Below are 19199 nucleotides of genomic sequence, written 5' to 3' on the forward strand. Positions count from 1 at the left end.
TCTCGCCATGTGAGTGCTACTCAGCCTTCCTGACTCAGCTCAGAGGTTACCTCATTGAGGAAGCTTCTCTGATCCTCCCAGGAAGAGCTGATCATTCTATGCGTCTCCTCAGCACTTGTACAGTGCACCGCAATGATCTTCTTAAGGGTCTGTCTCCCTCAGAAGGCCATGAGTTTCCTGAGATGGGCATCATGTCATTTTCCCAGTGCCTAGCATGAAAGTGGAGCTTCAGTAAATTCTCGGTAAATGCCCAAATTTGAAGCCCAAATCCTAGGCATCCGATTTATATAAACTCTGCTAAAACACGTATGGGATTACTGATTGGAAGACAATGGATTTCCTGGCTGTTTTTGAAAAACGTCATCAGAAAATGGATACTAGAAACTAACCTATCTACGTCATGTGAGTCTTTATGGAGGTACTTTTATTTATTCAATAAGCTGTAAATGATTCTATTTGAACTGTTAAGAGTTCATCAGCTAAATATATATTCACACTACAAAATGTGTCTACTAAATTTCCGCATTTTAAAAACCTTATGAAATACAGTAATTAGACGTGTCCATTAACCATGTTTAAAGACTTTAATATCTTAGTTTTCTAAGGGTATTTTTGCAACAACAGCAAAAATAAATAAAGCATTAATGTAATAATAATAATAATAAAGAAACTGACCTATCTAGACATGGACAAGAAAACCGTTACTATTTAACTTGAGAACAACCCTAACAATTACACTTTTTCTAAATGATCCTATTTTGCTGTCGCCTTTGACATAGTTTTAAGTTGTATTGTTGCACAATTACCTTGAATGGAACATCTGAGAATGAATCAGATTTAGTTAACATTCACAAATATCTGCAGTGGCAGGAGGGAGGAGTAAAGCAAAGTTTAGCCTCACCTTTCTAGCTCAGCAGAGTTCAAACCAGTCATTTTAAAAAGCCAATTTTGCGTGAACAATGAAGTCATTTTATATGCTAAAGATACGTGTGCTTGGCATATAAGGACGTTATTCCTTAAAATATTTCCTTGAATATATTCCAGAGATTTTTTAAAGTCATTTAAAAATGAATTATAATTGTGGTGAATACAGGGCTTCTTTACGTCATTCCTCCTTTGTGGACAGACTCAGTGACTTCCAAAGGCACCCAATTAGATTACTGGAAAGAAATACAGTACTTTTGTCCCTTGGCTGACCTGCTCATCATCGTGAACTGATACTCATATTTAGTGCCTACAAAGCACAACTTCATTGAGAACAGAAATACACCCATTCCCTCTGGTTCTGAGTCGTCCAACCACATCCAGGTCCTTTAGCTCTTTTGCCAAAATATTCCAGATAAGAATAACGATGGGTTGATGCCCTTTCCAAAATGATATGTAAATGCTATAAAAGGTAGCTATTAAAACTAGTCAATAAGTGTTTTAGGAATAATGGACAAATTCAAATTTAGATAATTTCTATTAAGACAAATAATGACTAGACTCAAATGGCAATTCTTCTTTGGCAGAAGCACAAAGATATAAACAATCCACTGAGGAAAATATCGAATTTATTCTTTCATGCTGAGGAAATGACTGATGCAGTTTGGTGTGTCACCTCGTGTATCGGACAAAGCTTTAGGTCACAAGGAAGTCTCTCTAATGGTGGAGTCCCAGACACCAACCATGCAGCGCAGGCAGCATCTTGAGAACGAGAAGCTAACTCTTCCTAGTCTGGGCCAGCGTGAGCACACTGTCAGCTGTCCTCAGTATGTGTGGTGGAGGAGGGAGACACAGATGATAGGTAAGAACACTGGCTGCAGAGTCAGACTGCTGGAATTTGTCTCCCAGACCTAGCACGTCCTGACTTTGGACAAGGTACTTCTCTCTGAGCCTCGTTTTTTTCATCTATGAAAGAGAAATGATAACAGTTATCTAGCTCATAGATTCTTGTGAGGATCAGTGAGACTACAGGTGAGTGATTTAGTTCAAGGCCTAGCACTGTAAGCACACAATCTGTTAGTCCTTTCTTGCCTGTCAGAATGACTGAAATCAATGGAACAGTTTGTTGGCACGCAGGTGGACAACGTTTCAGCTTCTGACCACAGCTTCCTCTAGACTGATTTCTATGAATAACGTAAATCATACTTAAAAGGAGCAGAGATTACAAAGAGAGGAAGGGATGGCAGGGACTCAGGATTTTAAATGCCTCTCTTCTTCCCCTTCCTTCCCCTTGGCCTCCTTCCCACCTTAGGTTCTTGAAGGAAATAAACAAACAAACAAAACACGCAAAAGACAGGCCAGGAAAATGCATGTTATAAGACTTTGGCCTAAACCGCCATGCAGACTAGCGTAAGCTGAGCTGGCCCTGGGGGAGGATCCCTTTCACATGGCTAGAGGCAGGTCTAGGGCCTAAGAGCAGAGGAGCTCCTGCAGCCCTTTCCTCCCAAAGCCCACACCCAAGTTTCTCTGGATCTGACTGCTTTAACAGCATGGAAAAGGGGATTCGGGAAGAACTAGCAAGTGAGCAAAGAAGCAACACATTGAAGAGATCATGCGTCCCTCACCTAGTGCTCACCTGGTCCAGGCTTTCTCAGCAGGTTGGAGTAATGAATGGAAACTTAAGTCAGAATCTTTTTTAATGTTTCATTCTATCCGATTAATTCATAGTTCAGTATCTGAGTACAATTTGTACCATTTCAGATCTGTACTCCAGACAAAAATAGAGTAACTTGAAATACTGTGTTTAAAGAAATTCTCATGTTCTATCATTAAATTATTTGCCTAATAGTTGACTATATGATTTGTTCAAGTACTTTACGTGCTAAGAACCAATTATCAGGAATGTTTGAATTAGGTACGGTGATATTTCAAGGTGATAGTTTTATTGCAACGAGCATTGTTTTTTGGTCAGCAAGATTCCTGATGTAAAATAACAACTACTGATAAAAATACATGTTCTATATACACCGCAGCCCCAGGACTCCTGGCCTTGATAAGCCCATCAGAGGGAGAGAAAAAGAAGAAAGAGTCAAGAGCAACAACCACACCTGGCTCAGAACTTAACTTGTTCAGTTCATTCAACAATTACTTTGTTGAACCGCTATTACGTGCTGGGCACTTGTTCCAGATGCTAAAACCCATCCACCCCAGTTTAGAAGTCAATGACAGCCACAAAGAGGATTCAAGCCCTAGACCCCGTGCACCTCAAACCTGCCCTATTCTTTCTCAGCACTTAACTCCTTCCCTTCATGTTAATGGCTTGCCCTCCACCCTCATGCATCCTGAGGGCGGGGTATGAAAGAGGGGAGGAGAGGAAGCAGAGACAGGTTTAAGCCCCCAGAGCTGGCAAACAACAGAGGATATCAAGAGGGGCGATGTTTTTGGTTGTTTTTCCCAGTTTCACTCCTTTCAGCACTGGGGTCAAAAGCGGTAGTCCTGCTGACCCCAGTGGGTTCTGCTCTCACAAAGCATCTTTAGATTTTAACTCAAGGCACGAAAGCCTCACTACTTCTCCCTCAGTTCCGAGTTACTACGAACCTCACATTTCTGTCGCTGGACTGTCATTTGGCCCCAAATGGAAAATTAGCTAATTAACTTTTGCTCTCAATTGGGGAAAAAGTGGCTTGCACCAGCCAGAAGAGATTCAGGTAGATGGTCTGTACTTGTTTGCTTTGGGAAGTGATTTGCCTGCTTTACATCATAAGCAAGAAGATTTTCATACAGGACTAGCATAGAGCGATAATAATCCACTCAAGGGTCATGAGCTGAGGTGAGGCCAAGTTCTAGAGACAAGAAAAAGAAGCTCCACCAGACAACTTCCTTTCCAGGCCAATCCCAACCATCATTTATGCCAATGCAGATCCCCAAATGGAGCTGGAGGCTCAGTGGAGAGCTCAGCACAGACTTCTCTAAATCATCACAGGACTTGATTTTTTTGAGCTGCTCCTTAAATTTCCTACTCACCTATCTCCACAATCTTTAAAAATTAAATCAACTTATATTAACATGCTTATATTTTAACTTTGGAGGGTTGAAATTGAACTAATTCAACCAACTAGGACACTTTGTGTTTAAAAACAAAGAACAGAATTCAAAGAGGGAAAAAAAAACTCTCCAGACCTCATGATCTAAGTGTTTTCTTGCTTATTCTATCACTAACATATTCTCTCTGGAACTCTCCTTTTCCAGATGCGAATAAAAAGGTGAGATGTGAAGAAGGTAAGTGACCCTCGTCAAGTCACATAGCTAGTGAGCTGCAGAGATTAACACTAGACCACAAGACTGTACTTCAGTCTAGTGCTTTTGTTTTGTTCTCAAACACAATAGAGCCTTCCTATAGTCTGTAGACTGGTGTTGTAAATTACTCTATGAACTAGCTGTTAGCATATCACAACAGGAGCCTGAATTTCTTTAATTGGCTAAAATATGTTATCAGTTTCCTGAAAGTTTCAGGTTTTGTGGCTTTTTAAAAACCATCCCTTTAGATGGGTTAGTTAGTAAATAAAAAGCAACAGGTAATTTTTTTTTTTTTGCCAGGCCCCACTTCCTTGATGATATGGTCATTGCAATCTAAGAACCACCCCCTGATCATTATCTCTTCCAGTTCTGCATCAGGAATGTTGCTTACACTGATGACTGATCCCAGTTTTCTGAGATTATAATAACTGTGCAAAGAAGCTTCTTTCTCAATTGTTGCCCTTGGCTCTTTGCCTAAGAATCAGCTCTGGGTAATTCCCTCTTGGTCCAGTGGTTATGACTGGGTTCTTTCACTGCTGGGGCCTGGGTTCAATCCCTGGTCAGGTAACTAAGGGGAACTAAGATCCTGCAAGCCAAGCGGCACAGCCAAAAAAAAAAAAAAGAGAATCAACTTGTACCACACAGATTCGACTTTTGAAACCTTATCAGATCTTCTGTTTGGAATTCCAGAAAGCAGTATAAGAAAAACTGGAGAAATCCCCAACTTTCTAGTTAGAAGACTAGACTGGGTGGGTATGGCATGCTATGGATTTGATTTCTTGATTGTCTGCTGTGTTTACAATGAGGATGGTTGTGAGGTATGGCAGAAACAGCTGCTGAGTCAGAAAGCAGAAAACGTGGATTTCACGTGTCCTACACTACAAATCAGCTGACTGAACACAGACACAAATCATAGGTTGTAGGTTACATAAACAACAGAATTTAGAATTGGAATGGACTTTAAGGACCTTGGTCCAATAGCCTTGTTTTACATATGAATCAACTGAGGTTCAGAGAAGTTCAATAATTGTCCAATATATATGTATTTTCTCTCTCTATATAATTGTTCAGTACATATATATATATATATATATATATATATATATATTTTTTTTTTTTTTTTGGCTGCACCGCACGGCTTCTGGGATTTTAGCTCCCCGACCAGGGATCGAACCAGGGCCCTCAACAGTGAGAATGTGGACTCCCAACCCCTGGACTGCCAGGGAATTCCCAGGAAGTAGCTACCAATATTAAAAATATGTATATAACTGGATTTCTGGCCAAAATGACTCAGTAAGTCTACACTTTGACAAAACTCTTCTGCTCAAATAGTAATAAATAAAATACAAAAATCAAAATAAAGAAAAGATATGAGGGGCCTCAAAAAAAATACTACATATTCCATGAACCAGAAACAGAAGAGTAACATGAAGCAGTGAGAGGGGCTGATGCTCCTGGCCAGGAAATGGGCAGACACGGCTGGGCCTCTAACTTCTGAAATTTAATGGGGATTAAATATGTTCCAAATGAGACAGGAAATTAATGATTTACTGGTTGAAACCAGGGATTTCAAAGAATGAAAAAAACTGCTGTACAGCCACTTCCAGGAGACATGGCCTAAGATAAAGCAGTAGGCCTTGGCAGGCCAGGGAACAGGGGGGCAATGGCCTCAGGAATCAGGAGGACAATGCTTATGCCTAGGAATGGCTTGGTGATACAGGAGACCCCCAAATATCATTCTGAGACATGGTTTGGGGCTAGGTATCTAGACTGCAGCCACTGCAGAACCATTAAACAGAGGTAAGGACAGAAAGATTGAAAAAAGGAGAAAGAGGAAAAGGAGAAAAAGAAGACATAAATAAACAACTTCTTTGGCAAACAAGTGTGCCGAAGACATTTCAAACAAAAAGAAATCTAATGCTAAAAAAGAAAAACAAACAGTAAGATCAACAATGAGAACATGAATTCATCCCTGAAAAAATTAATTTTATGTTACAGTGACAAAACTCTAAAATAAATGTTTAGAATGGCCAAAGAGATAAACTGAAGATTAACTTTCATTTTAAAAGAACAACAAAGGATAAAACAAAAAGGAATAAAACAGGTGAATATGAAAAAGAACCAGTTAGAAGTATTGGAAATTATTTTTAAGTAGTCATGAAGTTTTTAAAAAGTAGTAATAAAATTAAACAAACAAAAAAACCTCACCAGATTGGATAAACTCTAGACAAAAACAGTTAAGGAAATTAGAAAGAAGCATTGAGAGACAAAGGTTGAAAAATATATAGAAAAGCTATGCAGAGACCTGAAGGATCAATTTACAGGTGAACATATTGAAAGGATCCAACATACATCTAACAGGGGTTCCAGAAGAGAAGAATGGAAAAATGGCAGAGAAACATGGTTTTTTTTTTTTTTTTTTTTTTTTTTTTTTTTTTTTTTTTTTGCTGTATGCGGGCCTCTCACTGCTGTGGCCTCTCCCGCTGCGGAGCACAGGCTCCGGACGCGCAGGCCCAGCGGCCACGGCTCACGGGCTTAGGTGCTCCGCGGCATGTGGGATCCTCCCGGACCAGGGCACGAACCCGTGACCCCCGCATCAGCAGGCGGACTCCCAACCACTGCGCCACCAGGGAAGCCCCAGAGAAACATGTTTAAAGAAAGAAAAACTGAGAAGTTTCCAGATCTGGAAAAAAACATGAGTTTTCAGGTCTACCTTCTCATACTAAACAAAGACAATTCCACACTTACATTTCAGAATATCAAGGATAAAGAAAAAGATTTAAAGCTACTAGAACCTACAAATCAGTACAAGAAAAAAGGCAGGCAATCCAATACAAAAGTGGGCAAAAGACTAGAACAGGCACTTCACAAAAGAAGTTACGTAATGGCCATTTGAAAATGCTTAATTTCATTAACCATAAAGAAATGCAAATTAAAACCACAATGAGATAACTCAACACACTACAAAAATAGCTAAAATGAAAAAGATGGATAATACCAACTATGGGTAGAATGTCAGCCATATGTCACTTTCACATACCATTTTTGGGAGTAAAGATTGGTTCAACTTCTTCAGAAAATTGTTTAGCAGTAACTACCAAAACTGAACATATGCGGACCCTATGGCCGCAACTAGAGAAAGCCTGCGTGCAGCAACAGAGACCCAACAAGCCAAAAATAAATAAATAAGTAAATTTTTTAAAAAATGGGCAAATTATTTGAACAGGAACTTTATCAGTGAAGATATATGAATGGTGATGATCCTCTAAAAGACTTAGAAAGGAGAATCTGAGAAGATGACAGTGATGGCATGATTTTTTAACTTTTCCCATCACGTAGAAAGAGAGCAACAAAAGTTAAAAAACAAAAACCCAGAGACAGTATCTGCAACACAAGTTGATGAAGCATCCCTAAGAATTTCCCAAACGGAGAGGGTGGAAGACAAACCACCAATTCCTACAAGGCCCACACCAATAAGCACCATCTTACTGGGAGGAAGCAGAGGGAAGCAGTAGAGTAGCTGATGGAATGAGGGAACTCCCAAGTCACTATAGGTACTCACTGGAAGTTTAGAGGGCTAACTGCTGTTGTGCAAGGAATTACTACCTTAAGCTCTGAGAGGACTTGAGCAGAGGGGCCCTATGAACTCTCAAAACTCACCAGCTGAAGCTCCCTTCTGGAACATAACTTTGAGAAATATCTCCTTGGAATAAAAATCCATATTAAACAGGACAGAGACAAAAAGGGTACTGGAAAGAGAAGGCCCAGATGAAAATGGGGGCAGGAACAGAATCAGGAGATCTCTGAAAGGGAAAGGAAGAGCACTTCTGACTGACTCCACCCTCCCCATCCCGATACCCCAACCAAGGTTCAGGAAAATAACTTAGTACTAGATATGTAGGAAAATCTCACATATCAGTTCTGAGCCATTTAATACCACCTCCCTAAGTATCCTGTAAACAGAACACTAAGGCTGCAACTCCTTCCCTACAATTTTGTTTAAACCTGCCGGTTAATTCTACTAATTCAGTAGGGGAATATTCCCGCTTGGTTTTTGTTTTGGCTCGTTGGGATCGCATCTCAATTATTTCCCAGTTCCCTAGTGGCCTGTGTTTTAGTCATGTCCTGGTCTTCTGACGAGTCATTGTCCCAAGGACCCCACCTCTCTCTCTCTCTATCATAGATATGGTTCACAAGTACATATTTACATATTTTACATCAAAACTGGATTTTCTTCCAGAATGAGAATATTTATTGAAAAAGTTTCCAAAAGCACCCACATTGTTAACATTTGGTCAAGAGACAATCAGAACCCCAAGGTTGGTAGAAAAATGAAAAATGCTGAGAGAATCAATAAATCCCAACTTAATCTTTCCTATTAGCTATTTCATAAATAATGTAAAATAAATATTCTAATGAAACGTTCTTATTATACTAGGAGTATTATTCAATTTGGAAGGCTATCATTCTAATGAACAATTATTTGTTCTCCCAGTAACACAAACAAAAGTGTGAACATAGGGCTTCCCTGGTGGCGCAGTGGTTGAGAATCCGCCTGCCGATGCAGGAGACACGGGTTCGTGCCCTGGTCCGGGAAGATCCCACATGCCGCGGAGCAACTAAGCCCGTGAGCCATGGCCGCTGAGCCTGCGCGTCCGGAGCCTGTGCTCCGCAACGGGAGAGGCCACAACAGTGAGAGGCCCGCATACTGCAAAAATTAAAAAAAAAAAAAAAAAAGTGTGAACATAAACTGCTTGGGTCTAAATAATGGTTTAAAATCTGGGAATATAGTACATGGAAGATGTTGAACTGAGACTGGTTTTAGAAATAATAAATTTAAGAATCCTTCTATTGTAAAATGTATTATTCCAATAATGATAAAATAGTTAGTTTTAGAAGTTAACTTCCTCCCAAGTTGCAAGGTATGAAGCTCAAACTACAAATCTTTTAACTAGAAGAATATGACATCTTTTTTCTTGCTGTGGAATTTTCTCAAAAAATAGTCTCTCTCCCTTTCTCTCCCCCCCCCCCCACAAAATAGTTTAACAGATTGATGTGAAGGTGCTTAAGGGTAGACTGAGCTGATATGTGAGTGGAAGGAAATGCTTGAGTGAGAGAAAAAGAACAGTTAGGAGAGAATTCAGTGACCTGTGATTCTATGAGAATTAAGTGATTGGGCAAATTAAGGAGAAGAGCTAGATACAGGCAAATTATACTGTAATGCAAATATTTATTTTCAGTTTACATTTGGCAGAACACAGTCCAAATTCCAAGGATCATTAATGAATTATATGAAATACCACCTTAGAGAAATATATTCCAAAAATTGATACAGATTCTGATTTGGTTGTATGTAACTCCCAAATATTTAAGGGCATGCATCAATTCTGCAGTTTATAAAAGGAAAGCACTCAAAGATATCATAAAAGTTGATTTTGCCTGAAAAAAACAAAGCTCCTTTTGAGATCAAGATTATATACAAAAAGAGTTTCAAGTGCATGATTATGTGTTGGAGAGCAAAAACTTCAAAATGATAAAATGACTATAAAAAACAGTAAGTACAATGCACTGCACACAGCAAGTTGTAGACTAGACAGAAAAATGGCTAATGTCCATAGGCTATTTATTAACTGACCAAAGTCTCAGAACCAATAGCAATTAAATTTTGGCTTGACTGAATAATTTGGTCACCTATCATGAATGAACTCTTGTTGGCCAAAGATTATTATTCAACATTCATCTTTTTATATATCCTATCCTAGAAAAGACCTTTCGCTTTTATCATGAGATTCTTCAGTTTCAGGCATTTCCTAAGTGAGAATAATAGCACCAGAGTAATGTCACAACCTCTGTAACATTAGGGAAAATGGACCACACTTGCCCTCTATCCTGAAATATTTTACATACCAATGACTACAATGATAACTATATAGTCCTATTTAACAATAAACAATTCCTATAAAACTTTAATAGTCTGTGAAAAGTTTATGAATCAAATTATTTAATGTTCCAGACATCAAGTAAATTTGTTTTACGGTCTTTTAAGATAACCCCCTTGAAAGAAAAACTAGGTTCATTCCATTTTAACATGCCCGTAGACTGAATCTAGTGTTTGTACATAAAAAGTACACAACAGGTATTGATGAACTGATGGTGTTAATTTAAGACAAGTGATCAGGATCAAGAAGTCTTCTTGAAAAACAAATATAGCAATTAAAAGAAATCAATTATTCAAGAATGATACGCACAGTATAAGTCCATTTAGAGAAAATTTTAAATTCCCACAACAATACTACAAGTTTTCAGAGTCAAGCATGCAATGGAGTGGTAAATACTGAACTTCATGTTGGTGGCTACCTCTAGGCAGGGAGTGAGGGCAAAAGCACCAGGGAAGCATACAAAAGTCCTCAATTCTTCTTATTTGGATCTAAACCGAATGATATAATGTTAATTTTGATAAAACAGTATGATGGGCATGAATGCTCATTATACTGTTCTCTTCTTGTCTGCCTACTTACAAATTTAAAAAAAGAAAAGGATTAATACCAGACCTTTGCAGGAACAATTAGCAGTGTATTGATGCATCAGTAGTATTTATCAGCTAATCATCTATTTTATGAACATCATTCATTTGAAGATCAATGATCTACAGACCAATGATCTACACATCTTTTTATACTTTCAATATATAGTTGTATCACTTTTTATTTAGATTTTTAATAAAATAGATTTCAATTTTTCTTTAAGAAGTGAAAATCTGAGGACACTTCTATTAGAAAAAAATTCCCTTATATTGTCTGATTTAGTCAAAGCTGCTTGAAATGCTAGCCTGTTACCATCAGTTACTGATTGTGTATCAATATGGAGAGCAGAAAAGACCTGGTAGTAAAGTCATAGGAATTCTGTTTATTATAGCAAACATTTTCCTGGCATTTGACAGAGCTCAGAACCATGTCTTTGAAATGGGTTCATATCTGTGAAACTAAGCCCACCAGTAGGATGTCTTTCTTTACAGAAATGAACAAAAAGGAAACTAAACCATCAAAAGATATATTTCACATAATAGCAAAATATAAAAATACAAGCAAAAATGACAAAATTTTTTTAAAAATGCTAAGCAATGGATTTAAGAAACTTTGATTCTATTCTTCTGTCTTGTTGCTAATGGTCCTCTTTGTTCTTCCACTGTTACATATGTGAAACAGGCATGGTAATAATTAAAGAATGGCCTTGCAAGACTTACTAGGAGGTTATAAGGAATTATTGAAACTGTTCAAATACTTTATGAATACTATTAAGAAAGATATTTATTTTATTATGTTTTTGTCTTCCTTCAGTGAAGGTGTTCTTTTAAATCAGACTCTGTTTATTAATATTGTTTCAAATTCTCAACTAGAGAGATGTTAGCTTTCTTTCAAAGTGATACTCCCAGTGAATCATAATAGTTCTGATTAAGAAAGATGATACCAGAACTGTGCTACCTGAGGAAAAGAGAAAGAACTGCAGCACAACTGGTAAAGTTCCTAGACTTAGTCCAATCAAGTTATGGATTGTCCAAATGATATAATATTTTGTTAGTCCAACTTTCAAGTATCATCCTGACATCACATTCTATCTGAGTGTGAGTTTTCTTTTTTTTTTTTTTGCAGTACGTGGGCCTCTCACTGTTGTGGCCTCTCCCATTGTGGAGCACAGGCTCCGGACGCACAGGCTCAGCGGCCATGGCTCACGGGCCCAGCCGCTCCGTGGCATGTGGGATCTTCCCGGACCGGGGCATGAACCCGCGTCCCCTGCATCAGCAGGTGGACTCCCAACCACTGCACCACCAGGGAAGCCCAGTGTGAGTTTTCTTACATAAATATTTAACTTCTGTAAATGTCTGTAGTGCCAGTTATCTTTTTGAATAGATTATTTTCCCTTAAGAGAGCTGCTCCAGTGAAGAATCATTTCTTACACATCCATGTCCAGATTCAAAAAGAAACGTTTTTCTTTGAAAAGACAGAAATACCCAAGTAATGTTAAAGCTTGCTGTAGCCAGGGATTGCCCACCTATTCCAAGCATGGGATCACTCCCTGGAGATTCCTGATGAATTAAAAATGTTTTCCAGTTATTCATAGCTCATCAGATGTGTTCACTTTTGGTAGTTCACATTCTTCACTGGTGTGACAACTCTGAAGGATGTCCTTGTAGTGGTTCTTCAGATCTTCATACAAAGAAACAGTTTCTTGTGAGTGAGCCAATGGTAACACCTTTTCATTCAGTAACATCTGCACTTGGAATTCTTCCTTAGGAGTCTTAGCATTTTTACAATGGTAAAGCACAAATATTAGGTTTGAGGCATAGGGTACAATGTGACCACTTCGGAACTTCCGATGCATTTGCTCCCTGTAATTGTAAGCTGTTAGGGGCTCCTTGTCTTTGAAGTAGCCCATGAGAGAAAGCAGTGGAAGAAGGGTCTCTGCATGACCAAACTGAAGGATGACTGGAGAGGAAATTGGCTGAGAACTTAAAAGAGAAGTAGAGAAAAAAATACATATAAACATATTTTTACATACATAATAATTTAACATAATAGCTTTTAAACATAATAGCTACACTTAGAATTAGCATACAACTTTATCATCTTTTTAAATCCTTATAACAACAATTTACATAACAACAATATGGCTGAAATTCTGTGTGGCAGAGAACTGAACTTTTTATAATAAAAGTTACGTTCCAAAATTTTGGAACACTGTAGTATTGTAAACCCATCTAAAACAGTGAGCATACACATTATTCTTTAAGTTTAAAGAGAGAGTTGAGTCTTTACTTGTAGATTAAGGAACTTGAAGTTGATATGTATTTCAAAACTGCATTGCCTGTCTGTGAAGGACTGGCCCTTAGTAAATATTGATTACTCCTTGGAGCTCATCTGAATAAATTTCAAATGTTAATTTTATCTTTATCTAGGGAATAAGGACAAGCACTATTCAGTAAATTCTTGTTTAAAACCAAGTCTGAACAGTGAACGGTAATGCACGTTATTCCTCAGTGTTTTGTAAGACCTGACTTGGGCACAAAATGTGGACGAGAGCTACAAAAGGGTAGAGACATAACCTATTCTAGCTCATATACTGTGTCTGTGGTTGGGAATGGACTTTATGCACTGCCAGAAACACAACAGCTTTCAACACCGTGAGCTAGGTCACCTTTATTTTTGTGTTTTCCAAGTTTTCTATGATTTTTTTTCTGGTAAAGGCTTCTTTTAAAAGCAGCAGCAAATGACTGTTTAGCCTTCTCTCAACTTTTATAAAAAGAATATGACTATTGTTCTTAAATATAATTCATAAACCTATTCAAACACAGTTAACCATCTGACTTCTTGCCACCACCCCACACATTAGGTTCACATTTTCTGGGAGGACAGCAGCATTTGCAGCAGTTTTGGAACCTTCCTAATTCCTCACATAAAAACAGATGGAGCAAATGGACAGCAGATCCCAAACCCAAGGGAAACATTCACAACATAACTATGTGGAGAAGTATTCTCCATGAATCATCAATAGCCTCAAGACCTGCATATTATCATTATCAGTGTAGAAGGAAGAAGAGGGAAGCCATAAAGCATGCAAGAGATCTGAAAACTGGAGAATCCCAAACAGCCATCGGGTTCACTGGAAAGTGCTGTGGGCCAATTTGAGATAGCAGCTGAAATTGAGAAGGGTTTAGGTTACTCTAGTGTGTGTGTGTGTGTGTAGAATATGTATGTACTGATACTATATATTATACATGTATGTATATGCATATATATATAATGACAATAGTAATATAGATTGATTTTTTCTATATGCCATAAACATACAACATATCATTACTATTTTTGCTTTAGGTAATGTTACCTTTTAGAGCAATTAAAAATAGAATAAAAATTATGGTAGACAGAATTCTAAAATGACCTCCAAGAATTCAGCCCCCTGGTGTATATACCCAGTATAAGCCACACCTCTTAAATTGGGAAAGACCTACATATATCAAGATATCACTTACATGATTATGTCATATTATACAGCAGAAAATATTTTGCAGATGTAAATAAGTTTCCTAATCATTTTGAGTTTGAGTTAATCAAAAGGAAGATTATTCTGGGTGGACCTAGCCTAATCTGGGTAGGTTACTGAAAGGGGATGAAGTTTCTGAGAGATCTTCCTGCTGACCTGAGAGCAGCAACAGCCATGTTGTAAACTACATATGGAGGGACCGCATAATGAGAATATGAAATTGGCCCTCAACAGCTAAGAGCAGACCCCCGCTGACGAGCAAAAAAAACGGACTCAAATGCTTCAACTTCAACTTGGTGAGTGCAAGAGAGGACTACCTCTAGGCCTCTGCTGGGGCTGCAGAAATCTAGCCCCTGAGAACTCTCCAAACAACTGCTCCAAGGCTCCACTGAAGGACAGAGGCCACACTAAGGAGAAACTGCTGGGAGTGGGGTCAAGACTGAGCAGGAGAGGGACTGCACAGATAAAGGAAAAAGGAAGCCCAGATAAAAGTGGGGGGAGGGGAGCAGAGCCAGGAAGCAAGCTACCATATTCCTGAACAGTATACACACACACACACACACACACACACACACACACACACTAGAAAAGGGAGCTTTGTAAGGTTAAAAAAGCAACCTGATACAGCCTTCTTCTAAATGTTGAGGAAAACTAAATTTACATTATAACAAGCAACAGAAAAATAAATATGAGAATAAGGAGCAGAAAAACATCCCTAAAGAAAATAAAACTACACTAGAAAAGTATACTCAAAAAATACAGAGAAACATACTATTTCTCAATTATCCATTATTTTGAGATTAATATTCTCTAAAAGGTGTGAAATTTAAAAACCATTCATCAGCAGGTGACTGTAAGCCTCTTTTCTTAACTGGTATACTTTAATTAGGTCATCTAAAGTACCTAAAACCTTTATTTATTTCCAAGCAGTATCTCCTTAAGTCCAAAGTTCTAAAGCAGTACCATTCAAACCATAGTTATATTTAGTTTGACTGCATAAATATTTTTACATCTTATAATATTTGTCAGTATTTTAAAATTGGAAGATTTTAAATTCTTAAAAATCCAGATTTGTGGCTCCTCTTAAAAACCTGAAAGATCTGGCAACATGAACTCCCAACAAGGCAATAATCAGCGGAACAGGAATAAGGTTTACCCTCCAGAGATGACATATACCTGTTGCACAGGACATATATCATTTCACGTTGTTTAAGATAGGATGGATTCATTCGTTTGTTACTTGCCTCGCCCCTTTATATATTTGACTATAAATAAGCCAAAGCCACTGCCATATTGTAAATATAATGGAATTTAATAGTGATAGAAGTTAAAGAAAAACATGTAATATAAAGATACTGGTTTGTATTTTAAATCTTCTAGCCATGAGGCAGTAAGTGCAAAGCCAGGAACAACCCTCAGCTCAATACTCTACTATTGCTCTTTGTAAGATTTATTAGAACACGTAAGAGTTCAGGAAGGATAGCAGCAATACCCTCACTGTCTCACTGAAAGGCTTAACTGTCAGCAACTCTCTCCTCTTTTCCCCACTGGGGAACTCCAGTAAACTGGGAAGAATATATAAGGCAATATATAATATAAAATATTCCACTTTTAACATGTAATTAACATTAAAATTATTAATGAAACTGTTTTATTCTTTTCTACCAAGTCTTTGAAATGCCGTGAGTGCTTTACATTTACAGCAATCTGAATTCAGACCAGTCCCATTTTCAGATGTTGAATAACCGCATGTGGCTGGTGGCTATTGTGTGGGAAAGCGTTTGATAGACAGTGGAGTAAACAGCCTTACCCTACCTACCTGAGTTCAAAAGTCAATCAAATAAAGAGAAAATAGAAAAAAAAAAAATGTGTGTTGGGGAAGAGAGGAGACCAACAGGGTTATGTACAAATGATGAGTTCGAAGTCTTATTAACTACATCCAAGCTACAGAAGAAATTAAATCTAGGTTACCCAAATTTAAGGTTTAAACCTAGGGTTCCTTAGGTTTATATAAAAAGCAATAAATCCCATTTTCTCTTTTGACTGCCTACTTTCAGTCACATATTAAAATCAGCTATTTTTGAGAAGAAAGTTTTGAGAAAAAATTGTGTTTTAAAAATGCTTATTGGGGCTTCCCTGGTAGCGCAGTGGTTGAGAGTCCACCTGCCGATGCAGGGGACACGGGTTCGTGCCCCGGTCCGGGAAGATCCCACATGCCGCGGAGCGGCTAGGCCCATGAGCCATGGCTGCTGAGCCCACGCTCCGCAACGGGAGAGGCCACAACAGTGAGAAGCCCACGTACCGCAAAAAAAAAAAAAAAAAAGCTTACTGGGAGTTTTATGGGAAATGAAATAACTTTATATATTAGATTCATATAGGAAGCCAAATCAACAAAAATAAATGATTGTCTTCTGCCATATGATCCACCTAAATTTAAAAAAATATTTTAGAATTCCAAGCAATTCTCAATAGGAAGGAAAAATGCAATTTAAAAAGTAAATGCCATGAGTATCATCTTCTTACTACAGATCAATCTCCATTACAGAAGGATGTAAGATATAAAAACAGTATGTTTAAAGGTCTGGTTAAATGCATCAAAACAATAATGATAACTAAGGACAAGGAAAACTACATACTAGAGGGTCAAGACTAATGTAGCCTTCCCCAAAACAATCTAAACAACTAAAAACATCAATTTACTTAGAGATCCAAATGTGCTTGCAGAAAATAGTAAGCAACTTACAATTTCTTCTAGGTTATATATTTCTACAATAATGCCAAATACAAAGACGGAGAAATGAGCACAATTTCACTCACGATTATTTTTTGCCTGCCTTTAACCTTTGTGCCTTAAAGTGTCTTGCACAAATAGCAGATGCTGTTGCTACTTCAGAAAAAGAAGTTGGCTGATGTTGCTTGTATTCATACAAAAAAAGCACTGGACAAAAATGGATGTGCCCATTTTTCTGAAACATAAAGAAGAGACTTTTCAAAGATCCATTTGGCCATTTGTTTAGATGTGACAGATACTAGCATTCTCTGCCAAGTGCCAGGTACCATACTAGTTTCGCTTTTTAGAAGAGGGAGGAAAGATGAGAAAGGGGGAGAAAAAAGGTGGTAAGGTGAAAGAACAAAAATACAGATAAAACATATGCCTGGTTCTTGCAGATGAGAATTTGTCTAAGTGTTAGGGGAACCCAGAGAAAAGAGAATAAAATCACTCTGTCTGAGGAAGAATTGGATGGACTTTGCTGAGGAGGTGGTGTTTGAGCTGGATCACGAATACATTCCTATTAAGTCTTATAATAGAAATGCTGCCCATTGTGGCTTTAGTAAAGTGCAGTATCTGGTTTACCCTATGATGCAGATATCATCATCCCGTTTTTACAGATGAAAACGCTGAGGTTAACTTACTTGCCTAAGTTAACTTTGACCCATTAATTAAACTCACTAGAAAAAATAATATGCATTAAATTCATAGGAATAGATAAAAGATTAATTTAAATCCTTTCAAAAAAATATTAATCGTCCTCAGCCTGATTCTTAAGTTCACTTTTTCAAAATTGTTTTTTTTTTAAAGAAGGGCACATCTGAAATTATTTAACTTTTTAGCTTGAACTTGAATACAGGAATACTATAAATCGAGTTTCATGAATATAATATACACACAAAAAATTTCACTTGGAAAAAGCTCAATGCCTCTTATATAGGAAAATATTTGCATAACTGGACTGGAGCAAATAAGTTAGGAATTTAGTCACCCAAGTTTACTTTCAAGACATTGCCGATTTAAAATCAATCAAATCAAATCAAAAAAACTTAGTACAGGGCTTCCCTAGTGGCGCAGTGGTTGAGAGTCCGCCTGCCGATGCAGGGGACACAGGTTCGTGCCCCGATCCGGGAAGATCCCATATGCCGTGGAGCGGCTGGGCCCGTGAGCCCTGGCCGCTGAGCCTGCGCGTCCAGAGCCTGTGCTCCACACGGGAGAGGCCACAACAGTGTGAGGCCCGCGTACCGAAAAAAAAAAAAAAAAAAAAAAAAAAAAAAACTTAGTACAAATTTAAAATCAATTTCATATCGAATCAATGGGGGTGGTGGGCTGTGGAAACATGGCATTTCAATATACCAGCTGAGGAAAACCACATTGTTAGTGCTTGGTAACAAGGCCCCAGGCATACTAATTTGAACTGGGCAATTTAAAAAACAAAAGACAAGAAATCTTGCTTCAGGAACACACTACATAACTAATTGCTTCCTAAAATTTGAGACACCATGTGTCTATTATGAGCTTATGGAGACCATCTTCTCTCAATAACTCTGAGGCACTCAGTGCATCATACTCTCCACCATGAATTCAGTTTGCCGAGTAATAAAGGGTGTATGCAACTACATTTTTATTGTAGCATGAAGAAAGGGAATATGTCAACAAATGACAGTTTTCAGTTTCAGAGACCCAATATCTAGGCCAAATACTTTTCAGCTCCCATTAGTAAGTACTAGCTATCTGGAACACTGTACTGAGGTTGTATCCAGGTCCAATGTCATCTACCTCTTATTTCCTAAACACTTTCTTTACATATGAACATCTTCTCCTTGCCAACCAATCTCCCCCTCTTTATCTCTCATTTCCCAGACATAACTATTTAAAATCACTTTGCCCATTTCTAAGACACCTGATTACAAAATACAGCAACAGACAATGCTTTAAGTTTGTACCAGGATGCATGATTTCTTTTTTTTTGACAGCAATATCACCCCTGGTCAAGTGTATTACAAAACAACACGAATATATATATAAAAATACATATACACATATACATGTAATATATATGTAATATATTATACATATCATACAATCACCTGAAACAAATGATCACTTTAAGAACTACGTGTAAATCATTCCTAAATGTATGTACACAAATCTTCATTGAGCACAG

General features: G+C 37.9%; 1 protein-coding gene across 5 annotated transcripts in view; it reads right to left on the reverse strand.

Moving 5' to 3' along the window:
- Positions 1 to 19199, reverse strand: part of PAPSS2 (3'-phosphoadenosine 5'-phosphosulfate synthase 2) — a 204375-nt gene that overhangs the window by 147754 nt on the left and 37422 nt on the right. For 2 of the 5 annotated variants that reach the window (XM_059054001.2, XM_059054008.2), the window contains one exon: positions 11848 to 12727. The exons of the other annotated variants lie outside the window; for them this stretch is intronic. In XM_059054001.2, the coding sequence (XP_058909984.1) occupies positions 12334 to 12727 (394 nt within the window). In that variant the 3' untranslated portion in view covers positions 11848 to 12333. Of the gene's footprint in view, positions 1 to 11847; positions 12728 to 19199 lie in introns of those variants that run through there. 5 annotated transcript variants of the gene reach the window in all.

This window comes from Kogia breviceps, chromosome 2 (genome assembly GCF_026419965.1).
Source record: "Kogia breviceps isolate mKogBre1 chromosome 2, mKogBre1 haplotype 1, whole genome shotgun sequence".
Lineage (NCBI taxonomy): Eukaryota > Metazoa > Chordata > Mammalia > Artiodactyla > Physeteridae > Kogia > Kogia breviceps.